At 38.0% G+C, this 24,345-nt stretch overlaps 1 protein-coding gene across 2 annotated transcripts in view; it reads right to left on the bottom strand.

The window, feature by feature from the left end:
* Positions 1-4,095: 4,095 nt before the first annotated feature.
* The window catches only part of PREX2 (phosphatidylinositol-3,4,5-trisphosphate dependent Rac exchange factor 2), a 173,365-nt gene continuing 153,115 nt past the window's right edge, over positions 4,096-24,345 (bottom strand). For both annotated transcript variants that reach the window (XM_071420634.1, XM_071420644.1), the window contains 3 exons: positions 23,404-23,506; positions 12,280-12,347; positions 4,096-9,442 (listed from right to left, as the gene is read on the bottom strand). In XM_071420634.1, the coding sequence (XP_071276735.1) occupies positions 9,397-9,442; positions 12,280-12,347; positions 23,404-23,506 (217 nt within the window). In that variant the 3' untranslated portion in view covers positions 4,096-9,396. The remainder of the gene's footprint in view (positions 9,443-12,279; positions 12,348-23,403; positions 23,507-24,345) is intronic.

Raw genomic sequence — 24,345 nt, 5'->3', positions numbered from 1 at the left:
GAAATAGAACTCAGTAGAAGAACAGTAGAAGGACTTCCTCACTTTATATCAAATTTTCTACTTTGGAGAAAATTTTGAACTGCTTTGAAATTTACTGAAATCCTGACTATCATGAGGGATATGTCCCCAGTTCTTTTGATCTAATATGGCCTAAGGCAAATATAATTGTTGAGAATATCTAGAGAGAATGTAGGAATTTCCACTGGTTTTCTGCCCTTCTCATTCTAAAACACAATTCAGACAGTTGTCCTGCTTGTATTCTAGCTGGTACAGAATTATCTGTCCTGTTCTTCTGGCAGTCAGATATATATCAAAGACCATCAGGAAGGCTCATATTCTACTTTCATGACACTGAACTGAGTTTTTTTTGTTACTAGGTCATTTAGATCATAGAATTTAGAACATTCATGTGCGTGGGATGCATTTTTACCATGATCTCAGCAGAAAGCATTTCAGTCACACCTCCATCTTCAGAGTCCTCTCTTTGCCTGACTGCTCACCACTTAGAAAAGTGCTCATGCAGGGAGCTCCAAACATACTTTGGCCATCAAGAGAGGTGTTGAAGGCACAATAAGCCCATATGATCAGTGCAACTGGAATATTAGCTTCTACTGTTCCTCTGGAAGGCATCTCACCTGGCTGAATAAATGAGTTTATTAAATGAAAAAGGAGGAGCAAAATTTCTTAAAATCTCATTTAATATCTTGTTTTGTTACTGAAGAAAGTAGAGAGACATTTATTATTTCTCACATTAGATATAAAAACAGGAGTTAGGATTAGGTAGGGGATTTGTGTTTATTTAAATATAAGGCCTAAGACTAAATGAAATTCTCTTTCTCATGACTGCTGTGTGGTGAATACCCAGATAATGTAATTTTGTCCTATGCTACAGTTTCAAATGTTAATGCCTTCTGTCAAAGTTGTGGGAAGTAGTCCAGAAATGAAAGCCTCCTGTCTGTTCTGTCTGTATCAGGCCCACAAATGTCCTTTAAAATTGGCACATGATTGTAATTATTTCCCTGTTTCCCAAGCTACTAATTTTCCAGGGTGTGCTGTCAAAATTCCAAACACCTACTCAACTTCTTAATGTATAAAAGCTTTATGTATTTTCCTGTTTTGGAACAGCATCTAATATATTGCTAAGCATTCAATCAAGCTTCACTTTGTCTTGACTTTGAATTCAGCTGCCACTCAACATATTTTGAAATGTATTACAATATGAGCAAGTAGCGCTGATTAGCATCAGACATTATTTCCGTCTTAATCTGGGTGATACTTTGTCATTAAGTTTTGTGATGATGCACTGGCTGTAGATAATACAGTGCTGATGTTCATTTGCTTGCAGTCATGTCCTGTATTGGTTTGATTAGACCTACTCTATGGCTGGTTGATGACAAAACCTCATTGATTACATGTGGTCTGCTTCTCATTTCCAGTCAAGCTTTCTGTCTTGAGACATGAATAGTTTCATTAATTAGGGGAACTAAACACGTTGACAGCCATTCAAGCTAGTCTGGGTCTGGCATAATAGTGCTGGTATTATGGATTCATTCTCTGCAGTCAATGAAAATTTGGTTATTCATTTAAATGAAAGCAGAATCAAAACCTATTGGTGTTCCTTTCATTTGATTATGCTCCCAGAATATATCCAGTACAATTTCCTCCTACTTTTAGAGGCTGTTATACTTCACAGGGATAGATACTGATTATTTATTCCAGATGCTAAAATCCCTCCTGCCCTGTTAAAGACCTCTAAATAATTAATGACTAGCTAAAACCTAGAGCTTAAAAAAATCTAGATATAAGTTAAATTCTAACAATTTATATTGAGTCTTCTATAAAGCATGCAGTTGTTTATAAAACATCAACTGTGTTAAATACTTAGAAAAACTAAAGCCAGATCTTCAGGACATTCCACTGCTGTGTTTACACTGCTCAACATTTGCCTTATCTTACACGCCTCCTAAGTATCCAGTGTCTTTTTCCCCCTCTCCAATCCTGATTACATTCTGGAGATCCATTTTAACATCTTTTTGCCAAATTAGGGATGTACACATTTTTGGAAGCTACCCTTAGTCCCAAGATTAAAATCAATGGAAGAAGCCTACCATCTACCTTGTGACTGGAAACTGGCATTTCCCCTCCTTCCCACCACCTCCCTATTAATCTAATTCATGGGTCTGCTTCAACACAAGCCAGGAGTATGTTACACATGGACAAACCTGCACCAGCACTAGATGGTCCTCCTGGGAAGCAGTAAGAGCTGGTCCACTCCCTGAAGGAGGACAAGCTGGGACTTGTGGGTGAACACAGTGCAGTGGCCTCCCCCTGAAAGGACCAGGAAAACAAAAGGTTCTGCTTGACAGTCCAGGGATGATCAGACAGGGCAAAATATTGAAGCAGGTTCAGGGTCCATCCAGAAAGTCCTATCACAAACAGCAGAAGGTGGGACCATGGGCAAAGCTACCCATAGCCCAGGTTTCAAGGTTCACTCAGAATATGAGGCTGCTGACAGGAGCTGCCCAGAATCCGTGGCCAGTGAGTGCAGGGATGAGGCTGTTTTGGGCAGTTAGGGCATTTTAGTGTCCTTGGAACCCTGGCAGCTCCACAGAGCAAAATGAATATGGAAATAAGAAACTGGGGGGCAGGGAATCAAGTACTGTCTGGGAAAGTAGTTTGACAATTAAGATTCTACAAGCAAGAATGAAGTAACTGTTAGCAATTCCACTTCATTAGTATAAACCAAGTATGAGCTTCATCTATCCTCTTTATGCATGACATAATGAGCTATTAAAAAAGCCTCCAAAGCAATCAAATGCATACTAAAAGTAAGTTCATGAGTAACATTCAAAAGAAAAGTCTTTACTGTCAAAGCTTAGCAGACACATATTTTGATGGGAGGCAAAGATAATTTATCTTTTTTGAATCATGAACTCACACCGTGCTCATTTGACATGTAAGTGTATCAAGTGCCTTTGCAGACTTTTTGACTTTCAAATCATGATAATAGCAACACTTTCTCATGAAAGATGCAAAATTACTGGACACCCAAGTGCTACCATAGCTTAACTGATTACCTTTCTCAGCAGATGTTTCAAAGCACTATTTATTCCCATTGTGTACACTGGTCAAGAAAAGAATTCTTTGGACTTTATTTCTGAGGTATGCATGGCAGCAAGACCACAGAAATGAGGAGCACTGAAAAAAGAAACTTCACTTGTAATGGTAGAAAAGCAGACTGTATTTGAAATCCTGTGGTCACTTCTGCTATTCAATATTTTAATATGCCATGCTGCCTTCCTTCACAAAATTAGACAGATGAATGCAAGACAGAAGAAAAAAAATCTTTCAAATCTAGTTATCCAGAAATACTTACCTCCTCCTCCTTGCTTTCATAAGGTGGAAAACAAAAAGGATTTTACAAAGTAATTGTAGTTGCTTTTCGTCCTGTCTCCACTGTTCCAGTCAGTCCTGAACATCCATTGATCACAACCATGTAGAAATCAGAACTCACTAAATATGGAGACAACTGCTCTGCAAGGTCTAATAGTTCATCAGCTTTCAGTCCTACAAAAGAAACAGTGCAAGTGCAACTCCTCAACCCCCTGGCATCCCAAAAGATCCCTCTAAAGGATCAGTCATTTGTTTTTTAGTACAAGGAGTACAACACTCCACACTATGTTTGTCAGATTACCCTTGTGCACAGCAGTAAGCAGAAAGTCCTCAGACAAAGTGCAGAAGTGGCAAATATTCTAGAGCTTCATAGAACAGTGATGGTACCACAGGGCCAAAAAGCAATTTCCAGGCCTGTGTCTCTTCCAGCCTTCACAAAATACAGCTGCCCAAAGCCATGGGCTACTGCTTATGAAGGATTCAGTTTTCCAATGGTTATAAAGATATATTTCAATTACCAGCAATGAGCCTAGATTGGACCTGGGTTTGCAGAAGAGATTCATATTATAAACGTTTATTTCTAGAAATTTAATTTCTGTTCTCCTGCAGCGGAATTCCTAGGCAGGAGCACAGAAAGGGCTAAAGGCTCTCAACCCCCTCCCTCCCAACTTACTTCTTGCTTACAAATAAAGAGGTTTGCAGTGGCCATATTATGAATGGTTTTATTGCTCTCTGACATTTTGTAATACATTGTTACCATTCCAGTCTTTACTATGTAACTAAAAAAATAAACCATAGATCTAAAAGTACACAGTGTTAGTTTTATCCATAATCCATAATAGTAACTGATTCAAAGTATGCTACAGAGGCACTTTACAAAATAAAGGAAAAAGTAATTTAAATCCATGTTCCAAGGATTTTAATTCCAAAAGTTACGTCCAACAAACTCAACTACCCACAGAACTGCCAGTTTGATTGTTTTCAAACAAAAGCAGACTGAAACATTCTGTGTATGGCTGTACTTACACATAATATTTCAAAGCAGTATCTTCCTCATAATATTTCAAATGGTCTCTTGTGCTTAATGAGATGTTACAAAATATATTCATAATTTGAAAAATGTGTGTGCAATATGCAGAAATTAGGTTCATTTTAAAAGTGTAACACAAGTATAACCAAATACATACACTATATACAGGGCGTAAAGAAGTTAATAAGGCTGCTTAGATTTTTAAATCTGGCATATGGTACTGCAGATAGGACACACATACGCACACAGAAGATGTTGTGGGTATTCCCATGGAAGTCCAAATCTAAATACTTGTAAAAATGTCCCAACTACTTTGAGCAGTCTATTGGACTTGCAAACTGAAGTAGAAGTTATTTCTAAGGTAGATTTCTAGTACGGAGATCTATATTTTTAGAGAAGAATAAAAAAAAAAACAAAACAATCTGGACAATCTGAAATTTCTCACTGGTGTTAACATCTGCATGACTGTGCGTGCTGTATATTCATTTATACATACATAGCAAGAAAACATATACCCACATCTAGCAGGAAAAGGGAAACATTCATAATAATAAAATTTCTTCAGGAAAACTTGGTTGATATATACAGTATATAAAAAACCCTACACAATTGTCAGCATACAAAAATATGAGTTCAATATCTTTTTATAATTCAAAACCTAATGATGAAAAATCCAGGTATCCTGAGTCAGGTATGTACTGCACACCTAATTTACCAATGCCAGAGTACTGTTGGAGCACAATTAGAAAAGCACTACCTGCATTTCTCAAGTACAGAGATAAAATACATAAGGCAATGCATTATCTTTTCATACTGTTAAACACAAATGGCACAAAATATGCGGAAAATGCTGGAAGACAAATCCATGAAGGAGCTGTAAAGAGTATGGAACAATATATAGATATATACTACAGTTACTGATTTTCTCATTTAAATGAAATGAAATGAAAGACACTTTCCTTTTCTGTGCATCATGCTTAACCATGATGTGTATACTCACATTCAGGCAATTGTCTTAAATACATATACATATATAAATATACACACATACACTACATCTGACAATCAATTAATAAAACATGTTTGCTTGTGAATTCCTCTGGCTAAAAACAGATCAATAAAAGTGGTTAATTTTTTTCCATTAAAGGAGTCTAACAAATGAAATTAGTATGACTACTGTAAATCCTTGTTGACTGAAGTTTAATTGTCTTGGCTCTAAACCAGTAGAAGAGGAGTTCTGACCACTACTGACTGCATTAAAATAAACAAATACAAACCAGTCCAAAAACCTGATGCATTTGCAAAAACCCAGTGAAATCTACCCAAAAAGCCACTAGGATTCCAACTGTCTCAGTAGACATAAAATTGGTTGGTTACTTCAGCTGACAGCAGGAATATTTACTTTTAAATGGATCTCTAAACACAAAGTTTGACATTGAAAACCTGGACTATATACATTTTTATATTTATTTACATTTACAATCTACAAGGAAAATAGCTATTAAAAATAACTAATTTGGGAAACTAGAGTGGATCAATGGTCATTTCATAGACTAAAGACTGTTTAACATCCTATTATTCATAGATGATGGTTACAAAGATAGGCCAAACATCCTCAGCTCTACTTAAAATCTGTTTTCTCCAGGCATGGATGCTATGGCAACTCAGCTGTTCCTGGGCCTGTAACCTTCCCTTCCCAGGCTAGCATTGAATCATGGTAGTATTTGGTAATGTATGACTCTAGATCACTGAATTTATTCCCAGAAGAATTACACTTTCCTTGGGGGAAAAAAAATTACATACAGAATGTTTTCCCTAAACCAGTACAACACATTGTTGTAAAAAAAGGCTACATAACCCGTTTCTGTCAAAACAAAGATTTACAAAGCTATAGGTGATACAATTCTTGTAAATCATCACTCTTGGTCATCTCTTCTTGTCACCTGTGAGTTTAAAGATTTATAAGAGGATAAACATACTGTGATGAAAATGGATATTTTTTTACTCTGCAAATGCATCTTGTATAAGGAATAAATACATCCTATACATATACCAAACAAGATAAACAGCTTTAACAATGAACATATGTAAATTTATATTTTAAGAATGGACAATGAAGTCCATTTAATGTTATTAGAAGTCAGTAGAATAGTGTTAGAGTGTGCAGTGTGCTCTGAAATCAGAGGGGCAAAAAAATCAATCTGAATACTACACAATGTTTCATACAGGCCATTGAAGAACATTTTGAAAAATCGGGTCCCTACTTTCTAATAGACAGTAAGGGAGGAATTTATGCCCCATCTCCTCTGAAAACAGGTTGGACTCAATCTATAAGTTAGAGTCAAGGATCCCAGAGATCTTTTCCAACCAAAATGATTCTGTGTGTTACTGTGGAATCATATTTTTATGTGTTATCTGTAATCCCAGAAAACCAGGGCTTAAGTTTCTCAGCTTCTTTGATAACAGGCTAAATAGACACTTTACTTTGCAGTATGGGTCACCAATAAAGCTCATAATGCTTAATAGGTTTTTGAAAACTGTCTCTAGAGGGGGAAAAAAATAACAAAGGACCAAAAGCTAGATATAAAATGACCAAAATAAGAGGTCAAGATTTCTGATGCACACTCATGAAACAACAGCTAAAAAAATTTTGTCCAGTGACTGGCTTACAATTATTTGTCCCTTACAAATGTCTATTATCCCACAATTTCAACAACAAAATGAAACAGGGAATTATCATATTATACAGGGAGACTATTTTGGAGCATTTACACTCCTACCACTTTCAATGCTATGTAAAAAAAGCAATTGCTACTTACAATAATGCATGTACATGCAACAGATTTTTTCCTCTAGGTTATTTTATTCTATACAGGCTCAGCAGCTCCATGCAGCCAACAGCTGACTTCCCTCATAGTAAATCAAACCTCCTGTGGGGAAACCTCACAGGAAGATGTGAGCTCAGAGCTGGGCTGACAGCAGCACGCCCTTGGTGCTTATGGCTTCTCTGGACTTCTGATGCCTGAAACAGCAGAAACTGAAGTTACTGGTGCTTTTTCCTGGAGCAGGAATTACCACAGCCAATACTGCTGCTCTGAATGAAACACATCTGAAAGTATGAGATCCTGACTAGAACAGCAATTATAGAAAACATAACTCTTTTTTATATGTAAGCATTAGGTCATGCTAGACAAAAGCCTTTAAAAGTAATTTTTTGTTGTTTTGTTTTGTATTTTTTTTTTATTTTGCTTTTGTGTATTAAGTATTTTAATCAAAAAGATCATGGTTCAACAGCTTCCAGCAACTATGAAAGAGAGTAAACCTTAAAGCACAAAGGTGAAGTTGTTACTGGAGTGCTCATTACTGTATGCCTTTGTCATATTTTAAGGCAAACATTCTCTTTTTATTGATATTACTACATAAATATATACATGTTAAAATGTATATATATTCACAGACATGTATATCTGTGGATATATAAAAATATTTATTTTCTTAGCAAAGTTAAGGTCTGTGTAAAAACATTTAGAATACTGAAAAAGATTGGACCTCCAATTCCTCCTTTGGAGAAAAGTAACAAGTTCCCTAAATATCCTCTAAAAAAACCCACTCTCTTCAAGACTACAATTCCTTTTGAATTCTCACTTATTCAATTGTAGATTGATAGGTTCATAAATATTTAGATCATATGCAAAAATTATGTTGTGAGGTTTGATTGCTACAGGCCGCTGTTGTACAAAAAATAAAATTTATTCAGACAGTATGTGTCTTGCTCTAATGGATTACATAGCTACTGCTACAAGTAGAACTATTTCAGAATACAGTTTTTGTTTTAATGTGCTCATATATAAAACCTCATTTGGGGGCATTTGAAAATGAAAATTCTTTGGCCAAAAGAACAGCCAAATGCAGATAAATTCTCCCTGGGCTCTCTAAATAGTTAGTAAAATTCAAAGTAAATCTATAACAATTACCACTCCAAGAAGTGAGATGCTATACAAAACAATTCTGACAAAATGTGGAAAATGGTAGCATAAAACATCAAAACCCCAAACTATGCTTGAACTTGAACCAGTCATTTCCAGTTTAACAACACTGACTCATCTCTGCCTTATGTAGATTTGTTAGTGTAGTACTCTAGAAGAAAATACACAACTCTGGAAAACTCTGAAGTGCAGAGATATAATAATGTAAAACATCTATTAGAGTCTGAAACTCAGCCTAACAATGGATGAAGATCAGCCTCATCCTTCTCCTTCATTATAATGGCAGCTGCAAAAGGGAAGAACTTTAGCTGATATGCCACACCATCAGGCACTCCTAATGCCATGTAGGTCCTCCTTCCAAGCAGTGTGACAAGCACTGCTTCAGACATGGCTGAGTTTACTGAGTACAAGCACACACCCATAGCAGCTGCCTGCAGCCATTAAACACACTTCTGAAATAGTGTTCCAGCTTGAAACCTCACATTACACTCTTGAAACAGTAAAGTTAACATTCCAAGAAATTATGATGGTGACAGGAAAAAAGCTTTCTCAAGTGCAAAGGGCCCCATATGAAGTGCATGCTCATTATCAAGCCTAGTTTATCTAGGCTTCCACAAGATCACATTGTGCATAGGGGACAAGTGAAGACATTCCCTCTGATCAAGACTTTTTTTTCAAGCTGCTATACCTATCATGTGGCTGAACAAGACACATCAAATTAATCTGATTCCAGTGTTAAATTCCCAAGGAAGAGTACTGTCCTATGAGTGTAAGGCTGGAGTGCACAGATTTTGGAAATGCTTTTGGGAAGACATCTTTCAATGCCAATAGGTAACATTTAGGGTATTTCTTCCTTTGTCCTGAGTAAAAGATTTTTTTTTCTTATTTATCAAAGCTGCAGGGATATAATGCCATAGTGCAGTTGGATTTTGTCATATAATCCCAGTATCCTAAAGTCCATTACTGGATTGTTTTCTGGAGCAGATCTCATTCTTCTCCAACAGGTGGTGGTGGCTGACACAGCTTGTATAATCTGACAATGACAAACAAACAAAGCAATAATTATTCTGAGAACTTTGTCATTATTAAAATGAGCAGATTTAAGGAACACAAAGTAAAGCTACATCTTTCTGCACTGCAAAACAAGAGGTATGAATTCAGTTTAATACCATCAAAGTAAAACTAATAAAATCTTCTTTGTTCATATTGAAAGTGGAATTATTAAAACGCATATATATTAGCAGTCTTATAAACACATGTCAATGCAGAAAATTTTCATATTTCTGCACTGAAGATGCCTTCATTAATCCCATTAGCAGGGGTTGCCCTGGATTTCCCAATTGAAAAAGCTGCTTGGTGAATGTAATTGCCTCCAATTCTGTTTTGCCTTGGCCCAGTCAAAGCTCTCTAAAAATATTTCCCTGAAGAACTGGTGTTGTTTGAAGCACCTGAGACAGGTGTCAGACATGTGACAGTAGCACGCAGATTTTAAGTTCTCTCTCCCTCTGGTTCTTTATGGATGAACTTAACAGCAGTAAGATTTGGTTCAAAATATTACCCCAGTACAGATTGAAATAGCCACTGCTTTTATAAAGGTTTTTTGACTTCTATTAACCCCTTTTGAAAAGACTTGGTTATTAACAGGTGTTTGAAACTTTACCCTAACAACAGAAATACTGATAATAAAAGGCAATCATTCTGACCTCACACCCCTTGCTCTGTACTCCTGTCCAGCACACAGTATCTCCTCTGAAACCACAGCAATTAGAACCAGCCATAGACATGATCTCATTTGGAGATTACACATATTCTTCTGGGAAAATGTATCATTGGAGGAATAACAAAGAGAAATCCCCACCATAATGTGTTCTGAAGATCATTGGGCTCTTCCATATAGTCACATGGCAGATTCAGAAGCACAATCATTTAAGGTCACATTGTGCAGACACCAAAACATCTGTTGGGAGCTATATATAAGGCAATATACATATATCTAATATTTTTATACTGATGAGAGGATAAGGTCTGATCTTTATACAGACAAGGATGCAGAGAAGAATAAACAGGGATTGAATTATTTGATTCTGCTGGCAAAATAAAGCAGTAATATTCAAAGCTGGCAGAAGACAGATAAAATTACAGTCAGAATCTCATCTAGAGTAATTGCAGTGGGATTAATACTTGATGATGTTTTAGCAATATTTAATTTCTATGGAGCAAAGCGCAGAAAACTTCAGCCCCAAGTACTAACGTCTGTGTATTCTTCAGGTTATAGCAGTAATCACTAAGATTCTCTTCAGAGCATGTGATATAAAGGAACTGTGAAGCAAAGTAATGATAAGGCTGCATAAATCTCTCAGGATCTGAAGTTGCTGAAGATGCTATAGAGCAGAAATAGCCTGTTCTGGGTCAATATATATGGAACAACTATTTGAGATAGTACAAACATCAGCTGAGAAAACAGAAACAATGGCAGTTGCAGACAACAAGAGAACCCTGTCAAGTGATGTTAATTGAAACCAAATATGAAATTGTTTTCAAAGCAGAGAACCAAGAAGCCATAATATTGTTTAGCTATACATCAAAAGCATACTGCTGGTGCCAATTCTGACTTGTGCATCTAATGCTCTGACCACAGAGGTCTAGGATATTCCTGTGACATTGCTGTTGCTGCTCACCGGCAAGCGTGCCGGGTACGTGTGTCTACGCTCTCATCATTCTTCTTCAGCATTTCAGTGCTACATTGTGGGAGTTTCAGCTGGAAAGAGGCAGTCTTTTTTCTACAGATGCAATACTAAAAAATCTTATTGCTAAGCTTCCATTTTTGAGAACTTAGATTTTTCCTTTATCACAAAAACTCTGAATCTAGATGAACATTCTGTCATGTTGGGATGGGAAAAGTTTGGGTTGCAAGAATTCTTTGGCTGCCTCCATAATTATGTCATTAAGGAGTTCATTTAAGTCCCAAATCATACTGTTCAAAATATGAAAAGTCTTCACCCACTAATGCTTTAATTGCTTTTAATGTAACAAAATGCTACTTTATTGCCATGGAGGCAAGACAGCTGATTGGGGATCTTTAGTCCTGCACTGCCTCTAAGCTAATCAAATTCACACAGTCATCTCTATCAGTTTTTGCTAGTTCCCTGTTTCCTTACTGAAATTTAAACACCACAGTGGATCTGTTACATAACAGATTTTTTACATACATGTTTAGCTCATTCAATGTGTTCTCAAAAACATTATGTTTAAATCAGTAAAACCCAGTTTAAATTAGTTCTGGATTACTCGAACCATTTTAAGATCAAATTAAGTATTGTTTGGTTATTTTTATTTACAAATATTGTGCTTTTAAAGAAACATTTCCAGCACCTGCAATCCATCACAACATTAAAAAGATGGATAAATATAGAATAACCCATTTTTCACTGTGATGCATGTTACAGAAAGAGACAAAGAAAGACTACATCATCCCCAAAGGCAACTAGAACATGATTTTGCTGAGATACTGCAGTACAGTATTTCATTAAAATGGGGTTATGGATCTAGTTAAGAGTATTTACCCAAACCCACTAAATATTACAAGTGATGAAGGACTTACTCCAGTGTTTTCGTAATTAATAAGAACTAAGATTCATTTTTCAAAAATGGGCATGTTTTGAAGTGCTACATAGCCTGGACTTCTGTAACTAATCACTTGAAGTAAAACTGTATGGCTAATAGTGCAACTGATTTTATGTACATTAAGAGCCAAATCTTACCATCTAGAGCAAAATATAGTCAATGTTTACTGTTAGCTTTTGAGCAGCTAGGACCAAAATTGGCACAAAGTAGACAAAACCATGGTCGAGGACACAAAGAATTGGTTACCTTGGCACAGACTGTGGTGTTCGATCCCTCACTCCTAAATTCTTGGCTGTGTTTTGTACTCTTGCACCCTGTGGAAGAAGAACAACAATTTTACTTCATTTATCCCACAATAAATGAGGAAATTTTCTGAGTTTTGTAGATGAACATAACTATTGATTATAATTAATTAACACATATGTTTCATCTCCCAAAATAACTAGTATCTTCTAAGGTGAGGAAAAAGTTAAAGCAATAAAGAAACAAAAATCTTGCCACTTGTCACCAAATAAATGCACACATATAGATCTTACTAATTTAGAAGAGAATCATTAAAAAAAATTTAAGGTTTAAAACAATCCAAACACACCTTGTTTCAATTTGTTTGATTTTTGTCACTATTCTGTGTAGAAGTCATGGATAAAGTTGTTTTCTGACATGTCACTTATTTCCTATAAACTTTTGAACAAACAAATACTACAGATTATTTTCTATGAAAATACTAAATGAAACTAACAAAGAATGGCGTCAACTCAGGCACTAAATAAGGACTGGAAAAATGCAGGTCCTGATCTTCCTTTATAATCAGAGAATCTCAAAAACAAGCCCCAAAGAAATAGGCAGGAACCTCCTGAGATTGATTTGTCTAAAATCCCCACTTAAAGCAGGGACAAAAGAAAAGTTGGTCTCTCTCTATCTCAATTGATCCTTTCAAAAACAATAATGAAAGTACTTTTGTCTCACTGACTCATCTAGTAAAGAGGAAATGGATAAAACATGCACAATATTTATATACCATGAACCATTGTGTGAAAAACACCCTCTTCTGCAAAGATACCAGCTTACATATATCAAAGAACTTAGTAAAATTTCTTTTTGAATGATGAGGTATAGCTCTTAAATTGCAATTTTATTGATGTAAAGTAGTCACAATAAAGAAATATCTGCTAGGCTTACAATGTTTTCTATAATTTTAAAGGAGATGGAAACTACTTGTTCTATCAATAATAAATATACTGACTCTCCATTTATTTCTCCTGTATTATGTAAATTCAGGACAAAATAATAGAGAATAAAAATTTACAACCTCAGAATTCTTACTGGGTAATCTTTAATTGATGTGAAGTATCAAAGATAATTTATATTTCTAACAGAGCTGCAGTGCCAGGTGCACGTGATGTAAAATAGGTATAATACTTGATTCCAGTCATAGAGTAAGACTAGACCTTTCATTTGACTGAAATCAGGTACATAGGTAATTGATATGGTATTGATTTACTGTCATGGGCTGAAACAGTATATGAAAAATGCTAGCTGCTTACACAGAGATAGGCTCTCAGATTGTATGTAAATCAACATGTGCCACAAAAGCATACTGTGTCCTTACATTTCTTTAAGGCAAAGAAAGAGTGATAAAGATAGAAAAAATAACTAGAATACATATAAAAATTAAGGCACAATATAAAATTATTTTACTATAGATGCATCCATCTCAGTAAGATTGTCTCCAACATTGCAAAGGCACATAACTACAGACGGTGACAAACATGCCTCTCCCCAGAAACTCCTCCAGAATTCAGTCATTAGTCATTCAATACTTCCTCTCTTCATCAACAAGTATGTGTTTAATTAACTTTAGTGATTCTCTTCTCTTCTTTCCCATCTCATCTTGTACTCAGTAACAAATACACATCACTAGCCTTGTGAAAGATACACATCTTTGGTACAGTCTTAACTTGCTATATCAAGAATGAGAGAATGGTTGGGTTGCCTAAAATTTTAAGAAATCATCTAATCTCAACTTCCCACCATGGGCAAGGTCCCCAGATATTTCCAGGGATGAGTCATCTATGGCTTCTCTGGGTAACATGTTCCAGTACCTCACCACCCTCACAGTAAAGACTTTTATAAACCTAATGTCTAAAATTTATTCTAAAATAGACTCAATCTAAGCCCACTGTCACTTTGAAGCTATTACTCCTTCTCTTTCACTACATGCCCTTGTGAAAAGTCCCTCTCCAGCTTTCCATTCTTTTAATTTGGTTTAAATCTGACAGTTTCATTTGATGTGTTTAGTTCTGCACTGGTGAGGACAATCTTCAGTCCCCACATGTGACGCATGTTCTTTACAAGACTGTTATCCCCCTTCATGAAGCTGTACAGTCTTACATTATTTTGTCTTTCTGTCTGTTCTGTCTGTAAACCTTTCCCAGCTATTGGCCAGTATTTTCCTGACTTTCTCTGAATCTTTTCCATTATGCTATATCCTTATGGCAGGGTTAAGAAAATCGGATCGTTCCAAATGCAGGGTCATGACAGCATGATTCTACTTTGTCCTCTATCCTTCCTAAACCATTATAGCTTCTGCTTTACTGATAACTGCTGCAAATTGAGCTGATGTTTTCTCCTCATATCCTCAGGTCTTCAACATGAAATGGAATGGCAAGCTCACAGTCAATTATTTTGAATGTAAACTTAGGGTTTTTTTTTTCCCTAGTGCCCTTCACTTAAGAGTAATCTATGCTGATTTTCATCTACTATTTTATTGCTCAATCACAAAGTCCTGCAAGATTATTATAATAACTCTAATTCTTGAGAGGCACAGCTCATCTTTTATTAAAGAATTGAAAAGAGTTCAGTAAGAAAATTCAACTGAAAAACAACAGATTAGATGAATTGATTTCTTCTATCTATACAAGTCATGGCTTACCAGGGACATGATAATCAAATTTGGGACAGACTTTTTTAGCAGGAGCTATAGCAATAGGAAAACAGGTAATGGTTTTAAACTAAACAAAGGTCAGAATAGATATAAGGAAGAAATATTTTATGATGAGGGTGGTAACACAGTAACAGGTTGGTCAGAGTATGCTAGATGCCCCATTTCTGGAAACAATCAAAATGCTAAAAGTCTACTGCTCAATAGGGAAGAAAATCTGGTTGCTAAGTTTATGGTATACTGGACAGAAAATGGAAATTGAAGGGGGAAAAATAGAAGAAAAAAGCCACTTAAATGAGGCACGAAGTAAAGCATTGTATTGAAAAGGTTAAGAAAACTCCAGAACAGACCACATGAGAAGCAGTGTGCAGGAGTCCCCACTACCGGAGGCTTAAGAACAAAGACAACAAACATCTGTCAGGAATGACATAGAGATAGATGTTGGTTACAGTTAGACATGTTGACTCCAGACCTTCTGCACCTCCAGTAGCCTTTTCTCAGTGCCATTTTCTAAAATTTTATCATAATAAAGAAACCTCACCATGCTGAGACTGGCACATAATTAACAGCACTGAGAGCCAGAATATACATATATTTGCAAAAACTATCTAAATTAATCACATGCTGATCCTGGACGTCAGTGCTGTGACTACCTCTGAGAACAAAACCAGCCTATTTTTACTTTCATCACTCACTAGACAATCTAATTTTAGTATCTTGCTCACATAATAAATCAAAAGCATTGATTTAAAAAGGAGTCTAGCTTTATATAATCATGTAATTTATTATTTAGCTGGGAGACAAATTAGACCTTACTTAAACCCACCAAATTCTTACTTCTTTTGAGGAAAAGCCCCCAAGAATTACTAGCAACTTGCCACCTGATATCTTTTTGTAACCACTGAGCATCATTATACTATTTCTATTTCAATATACTGCTAATTTATACTTCTCCAATTCTATTCCTAATTGACACTGTCTCACATGGGCATAAGGGAGAGCTGTGTTACATGACTCTAGACTGCTACCCTCTGCATACCAGTACTGCCAGAGCACTGGTGAAAGATGATGGCAGTTCTGAGACATCAATCTGGACTCTTCTGTATGAACTACTATCTCATTGCCATGTTTAAAAATTGTAAGTTTATTTTCAAGTGACACACTAATTTAAGGGTAGCAAAAACCAGTCACATAGAGAAAACATTCAAAAAGCTCTAAATCAGTACAATACTTATGATAATTATTCACAGAATCACAGGGTTGGAAGAGACCTTTAAGATCATTGAGTCCAACCACTGCCCCAACACCTCGACTAAACCATGGCACTGACTGCCACATCCAATCTTTTTTTTAAACACATCCAGAGATGGTGACTCCTCCACCTCACCAGGCAGACCATTCCAGTACTTTATCACTCCTTCTATAGAAAACTTTTGCCTTATCTCCAGCCTGTATTTCCCTTGGCCCAGCTTAAGGCTGTGTCCTCTCATTCTGTCAGTTGCCGCCTGGAGAAAGAGACCAACCCCCACCTGGCTACAGCCACCTTTCAGGAGTTGTAGAGAGTGATAAGGTCACCTCTGAGTCTCCTTTTCTCCAGGCTAAACACCCCCAGCTCCCTCAGTTGTTCCTCACAGGGTTTGTGTCCCAAGCCCCTCACCAGCCTCGTTGCCTCCTCTGGATGCGCTCAAGCCTCTCAATGTCCTTCCCAAACTGAGGGGCCCAGAACTGGACACAGCACTCAAGGTGGCGCCTCACCAGTGCTGAGTACAGGGGGAGAATGACCTCCCTGCTCCTGCTGGCCACACTATTCCTGATGGAGGCCAGGATGCCCTTGGCCTTCTTGGTCACCAGGGCACACTGCTGGCTCATGTTCAGCTGTCGATCCCTAGGTCCTTTTCAACATGGGCACTGTCCAGTCACACTGTCCCCAGCCCGTAGTGCTGCAGGGGGTTACTGTGGCCAAAGTGTAGGACTCAGAAGTTGGACTTATTAAACATCATCTTATTGAACTCTGCCCATCCATCCAACCACTCCAAGTCTCACTGTTGATCCCTCCTACCTTCCAACAGATCGACACACACTCCCAGCTTAGTGCCGCCTGCAAATTTACCAATGAAAGACTCAATGCCCTCATCAATGCCATCAATAAAAATATTGCACAGAACTGGCCCCAGCACAGACCCCTGAGGGACACCACTGGTGATAGGCCACCAGCTGGATGCAGCACTGTTCACCACCACTCTCTGGGCCCGGCCATCCAGTCAGTTCCTAACCCAGCAAAAAGTGCTCCTGTCCAAGGCATGGGCTGCCAGCTTTTCCAGGAGTATGTTGTGGGAGACAGGGGCAAAGGCCTTTCTGAGGTCCCAACAGAAAATATCCACAGCCTTTTCTGCATCTGCCAGGCACGTCAGCTGGCCATAAAAGGAGACCACACGGGTCAAACACGACCTACCCCTCCTAAACCCCTGCTGGCTGGGTCTGATACCCTGGCCATCCTGTAAGTTCTGTGTGATGACACTCAGTATAAACTGTTCCATCACCTGGGTACTGAGGTCAGGCTGACTAGTCTATAATTACCAGGATCCTCCTTCACACCCTTGTTGTGAATTGGCATCACACTGGCCACCTTCCAGTCATCTGGAACCTCACCAGTGAACTAGGACTGTTGGTAAATGATGGAGAGTGGCTTTGCAAGCTCATCTGCCAGCTCCTCATCACCCTGTGATGGATCCCAAATGGTCCCATAGATTTGTGAGCATCTTAGTGGCTCAGCACTTCTCTGACTGCCTCCTCCTGGATAACAAAGGAACCATTCTGCTCTCTGACACCATCTACCAGCCCAGGAGGACAGTTGTAAAGGAGGACAAGCCATCTTCCCACTAAAGACTGAAGCAAAGAAGGCATTAAGCACTTTTACCTTCTCATCTGCAGTTACTGAGTTCCCTCCCACATCTAGTAGAGAACAAGGGTTGGTCTTGCCCTTCCTTTTGCCATTAACATATTTGCAAAGATATTTTTTTATTATGCTTTACTAAAGTTACCAAGTTAAGTTTGAACTGAGCTTTGGCCTAATTTTTTTTTTCTACGTGCCCTAGCAACCCCCTTAAATACTTCCTGAGAGACCCGACCCTCCTTCCAAAGATGACACTTCCTCTTTTTATCCCCGAGTTCCTTCAAAACCTCATTGCCCATTCATGCTGGACATTTGCCTCATCGACTTATCTTTCAGCACACAGGGACAGTGTGTTCCTGTGCCCTCAAGATCTCTGTTTTGAAGCATGCCCACCATTCCTAGACTCTTTGTTTTTAAGGGCTGCTTCCACAAGGAACTCTCTAAATAAGTCTCCTAAATAGGCCAAAGTCTGCCCTCCAGAAGTCCAGTGTAAAAGTCTCATTGATGCTCCTCCTGATTTCACCAAATATTGAGAACTCTAGAATTCCATGATCACTATGCCCCAAGCAGCCTCCAACCACCACATCTCCCAGCAGCCCATCTCTATTTGCAAACAACAGGTCTAACATAGTCCTTCCCCTGGTGGGCTCAAAAATATAGTGTTGTTATTAAACTTTAAAAAAAGGCATGAAAATATGATTAGTCACTTAAAAGACAATATAAATTCTCTTCTGGCCTTTTCTGTTCATCAGCCTTTTAGTTACTTTTTTTCCTCAGAGCTCTCTGCCCTCCTGCAGCTCCTTTCCTAGGCTTCTGTCCTCTCCACTCTGCTGCATCCTGAAGTCACACTGCTGTCAGGATGCTTTACATAGTATTTTGTGTATGCAGTTGTTTACATGAGTATATACATAAGTTTAAAAATGTACCAAAAGATAGTTGGGGTGTTTTGACAATTTTTTCTCTATTTTATAAATAAATCAAAACTGCTTAAGTAAAGCTATTCCACAGACCCAAGTTCATACCCAGTCTCACAAGTTTGTCTCTGTCCTTTAGTTCTCACAGACCAGGTGCTTGCTATCTTATAACTGACAAGACAATTACTTTGATCATTGTTCCAACAGTACAGTTGGAGCTATTATTAGTCTTGTTCAACATGATCTTGGCCTCATTCAATTAAAAATAAAATCATTCCTGAGGTTATCCATTCAATCAGGTGTCTCTGGTGCACCAAGCTGGATAACACATCAGCTTCAAGTAGAGATAATTTCCTCTAGTGGAAAACTGATACTGACAGGAGTTAGTGCTGCTGAGTAACAGATGGAATAGATGTCCTTTGACTTGCACCTCCCTGTGGCTAATATCTTTATTCCACAAAAGGTTTAGTGTGTAAATGGGATAACAAATTTTTTTGTTTGTTTTATGTGGAAAAGGCACATGTATTGCTCTTAACTAAATGTTCTGCATTAAGCCCCAAGAAGCCTTTTTATTTCTTTTTCTTCCAGGTTTTATTGCCTGCATTATGATCCCGACAATTAAATCCTACAGATAATTTAAACATTAAATCCAAACAGGTTTCTAGAAAATACCATAGTGTGTTGTTGAAATTACTCCAAAACATTTAGAATTTAATGGAGGGTTATATTTCTACTACAGAACTCCAAGACTGATTGAAAGTTACGACAAAGGATTATTACTCTATTAAATGCCATAGTGGTTTCCTGCAAGAGAAAGGATGTGTGAAAAAAGTCAAGATATACTAGCACACATTTTTGCAGTATCTGTGTGCGGTATTGAGATATTGGTATCTTTAACAGCTATTGATCACCTGCTGTTTTACTTCAAAGAATGCAGCCTCATCAAAAGGCCTTTTTTCACATCTGTATTTGAGCAAGTACAGCTACAGCTGCTCAAAACCATGTCAGTTTCTCTCATTTTGTCTTTCATTTTCATTACATAAATGCAGAAGATACAAAAATGAATCAGCATTTTTAAAAATGGCCTAGATCTGTATTTTGAAAATGTACAATTTGACAGAATACATCCTACAAGTAGATTTATGCAAACCCCTACAACCATCTTTTTGGATTGCAAAATACGCAGATCTGCCTTTTGTCTAAATCTTCAGGAGCAGACATATCAACCTATACATGCAAGTTCATCCATATAACTTGCATGTATAGGTTGCATATAAAGCATATATACTGCATGTAAAGTAGTAGCCTTCTTTTCAAGTCAAGTGAAAGCTGTAATTCCTGAGCAGATGTACATTCAAGAACCTCGAGGACGATTATTCACCACAGAAACCTAATTTATGCATCAAAATAAGTGAAAGTTCAATACAAAAAGGAATGAAACTAAATACTCTGATGTACCAATGCTCAGCAGCAACACTTAAATACAACTGATGCAAATCTATGGTTTGAAACTATCCACAAAATTGTTTTAACAGACCAAAGGTCACATCTAGCATATGCATATTTTTCTCTATAGCAAGTTAGAAGCAAAGTACAGCTTTTTAATCATCTTCGTAACTGTGATTGCTGCACAAAATATGTAGTAAAGTTAATGAACATAAATTAGGTGCCATCTAGGACCCAGAAATTATGAACCTTGTCTTATCTGTGATTAGTCATTACAATATTTAATCATGGGTTTTTTCACTCCAAGATTTAGTGCATCCTGTATATTTTGCTTATGATTTTGTTGTAAGGTTGAAAGCTACCACAGGCTGGGATATATGTTCCATATGCATGCAGAGTGATTAAGTCCCCCTTCAACCTCTCTTTCATCAACTGAACAGGTTGAGCTCTTTAATCTTCAGTTTATAAGTTTTGTCTAACAACCTCTGGACCATTCACGTTCCTCCCTTGAATTCCTTCCAAGATACATCCTTGTGAAAATATTTCCTGATAACAAGATAGTCTAGAAAATGTTGTGTTAATACAGTAGAGCATAACCCCCATTTTCAGTTGATATTACTTTTTAATCCAGTATTTTTGGCATACCTTCACACCAAGAGTTCATGTTGAGGTGGTTATCTATCCACAACAGCCCCTAAATACTATGATTGCCAAAGAGTGAAAAACACCGTTTTGCAATAAGGACATTGTCCTCAGGAATCTTGCCTGGAAATTAAAAACAATGGTATTTCTTTCTCTCCTTCCCTTCCACACTTCCCCTTAATTCAGTGCATGAGTCACTTTTTACTGGCAATATCTAATAATCTTAAGTTGTTTTTATCAATCATATATATTAAGATAAAAATTGTCTTACTCAACAGACTATTCTGATGTAAGCTGACACTAAGGCAGTTACTATACAAAAATCACTTAAAATCAGAAGAGAAAGCAAACAACTGGTTAAAGATAGCCTGTTTCTATATTAAAAAAACCAAAAAAACACCTTCAACAAAAAGGGAAAAAATTTAAAAAATAAAAAGCCAAAACAAAAGACCAAAACACAAACAACAAAGCACCCAAACTAAGATGACTCAAATAGACACTGCACAACATTAGGATGGAGGCTAAAAAATGTTTGGTCGAATCATTCCTGTTTGATAACTACATGTGTTGTTTGGAAGCATGCAGGTCTCCCCTGTCACAGCATACATTGCAGTTGAGATATCCACAATACACAGAGTATCATCAAAGAAAGTCAGAAAGCTTCAATCCATACAGAGTCAGGTGTCTGCCCATACAGAATAACATTACATCACCCCAGAGGGCTGCAAGCATCTGACCTTCTTTTTCTTTAGCCCAACTTTTTATACCCCTGATTGTTCGTGCACCGCATCTGGGTGTCCTCTGTTCCCTCTGGTGATTGGTCAGTGCACCTGGGTACTCCATGGCTCACTGCTTTCGATACTGCTCACCTGCTTTCCACAGCTGTAGCCCACTGTCCTAGGGTGACATTGTGACACTTGTATCCCCATTGGTGTGTTCTGTTTATGCTGGATATTATGTTCTGTGCCTTCAAGACTGGCTCTGAAGAGTGAAAGTTTTGTTTTGGTTTCTTATCAACCGCTCCCCCATGGCTGGCAGGACACACAGACAGGGCAGTACATAGTGTGGCCTTTGCTTTTTGCTTTGCTCTCGCTTCTGCTTTGCTCTTGCTTTTTACTTCTGCTCATCAGTTTAGTTAAGCAGTCTGATTTTTCCCCTGGACTGTTTTTCCTTTCCTTTTTTTGGAACTACTCGAATCTGCTCCAGACTGGGACCTGGGAAACAGCAAGAGTTTGCACCCTGTGGCCTGCAGTAGCTACCCCAGTGCTAGAGGGACTGATAACAGAGCGACCACTCCCAAGAGAGACTTTCTGAATTTGTCATCTTTTTCGGAGCGGTGAAAGAGTCTTGTCATGTTGTATTGTTCATTTTGTGTGCTGGGGGGTGTTTTGCCTGTTAAATAAACAGGTTCTTTCCACTTCTCTCCAAGGAATCCTTCCTGAACCAGTAGGGGGGAGAGACCATGTGGGTTTGCTTTCTGGAGGGACCCCCTTTTAAAGGTTTTCTCCTAAATTTGCCCTAAACCAGGACACCCACTCCCTACTCCCAGTTACCAAAGCTGTGTGCCTGTTGTTGCTCTATTCCTAGAGTCTCGTACTGTTATTCTATCAGATTTCTAAAGTCTATACCTCCTCGGTGTATTCTTATGGCTGCAGATCTTCACAGCACAGACTCCTTCTTCTGCATGTTCTCTCTCAGTTCAGGGTTCTTTCAAGGCTCTCCCTGACTGGCTAACCTGCCCCCTTTTATCTCAGTTATCTTCATTGGTTACAGCTGCAGCCCAATCAAGGACATCATAGCTGCAGCTCATTAAGGACAACTGGGACTTCTTGGGGCAGAGCCTATATACAGATATTCAAGTACAATACATTTCTTCTACTATATTTCCCCCTTTCTTTTACTTACAGAACCAGGTTTTACATACAATACTTCAAGTACAATACACACATATTTCTCCATGACTCAAAGGCCATGTACAACCCATATATTTATGACTTAAAGGCCATGTACAACACACATATTTCCCCATGACTCAAAGGCCATGTATAACCCACACAGCTCCTTGCTCAAAGGCTATACTCTTTCACAGCTCTTTGACCTAAAGGCTATGTTCTTTCACAGCTCTTGGCTGTCTTATCTTCTACTAACTATCACGTCGAGGTCACCAATTGTTGTTGTTCTATTTCTAGAGTCTCATACTGTTGTTCTATCAGATTTCTAAAGTCCATACCACTTTGGTGTATTCTTACGGCTGCAGATCTTCACAGCACAGACTCCTTTTCTGCATGTTGTTCTCTCTCAGTTCAGGGTTCTTTCAAGGCTCTCCCTGACTGGCTAACCTGCCCCCTTTTATCCCAGTTATCTTCACTGGTCACAGCTGCAGCCCAATTAAGGACATGGCAGCTGCAGCCCATCAAGGACAACCGAGACCTCTTGGGGCAGAGCCTCTATACAGATATTCAAGTACAGATATTCAAGTACAATACATTTCCTCTACTATATGTGCCTGCACTCTGGCACAGCCAGCCCCTCACCTGTTTGCGCATGACGTCGGTCGCCTGCATGATGTAGCGAGGGGGCAGCCCATGGCTCCGGGCCAGCGTGATCGCCTGCTCCAGGGTGACGCTCAGGGTGCAGCTGCAATGGGGGAAAAGAGGTCAGCTGTCTGATATCTCCTCAAAATAACTGCTTTTAAATCAATCCTCTTTTTAAAAAAATTATATATAAAAAGATTACATGGTAAATGTGCCTCCTATACCTCCCTCACCCATGCAGGCATTAGCCTGAACAGTATTAACGTTTCTAAGATTTTGAGTGTAACAAGTGTTCTTGCCGACATACAAACAAATGCATTTGTTTTGTTTTGTTCTTAAGGAAAAAAACCCAAAGAAACAAAACCCAACTCCCCAAAAACCACAAAAAAACACACAAAAACCCACAGTAAAAACCATGGCTTGGCAAGTGCACAACTTGGGGAGTAACAACCCAAGAAAAAGATTTTTTGCAATTGTATAAATCCCTTTTCAGGTGGTTTCTGCATGTTCTACCTCCCCTCCACTCTTAAAAGCAGACCAAAGCTTTGTACCAGAATCCCAATCTCTTACAATTAATTTAGCTTGATTATTGTTTTGGCACATCAGTGCAGTGCAAAATTAAGAGACATTTACCACTTTCATAAAAGAAAATAGATGAAAACTGCATTCCTTCAAATGAACTGTCCTGTGCCATTTGCCAATCTTTTTCAAAAAACTGCTTGAGGGACAAAAACTGATTGTGGTTCCTCATCTAACAGAAAGGCTGTCACTGTTGTATCAGAGCAACCAGAAAAGTTTCAGAGCAGTAGGACAGACAACCTTCCAGCACACTGGGAAGTAGCAGGGAAAGTCGTTTGGAACATGCCATCTGATTTTCATTGTTAAGAGGACAAGAAAGAATGGCTGGTTTCTCATGCAACCAAGACCACAGCTGTAGAAAAC

The sequence above is a fragment of the Agelaius tricolor genome, unplaced genomic scaffold, assembly GCF_023055355.1.
Source record: "Agelaius tricolor isolate 1412-34295 unplaced genomic scaffold, bAgeTri1.0.p SCAF_2, whole genome shotgun sequence".
Classification (NCBI taxonomy): domain Eukaryota; kingdom Metazoa; phylum Chordata; class Aves; order Passeriformes; family Icteridae; genus Agelaius; species Agelaius tricolor.
The sequence above is the reverse complement of the archived record's forward strand: the minus strand, read 5'-3'. Positions and strand labels throughout refer to the sequence as shown.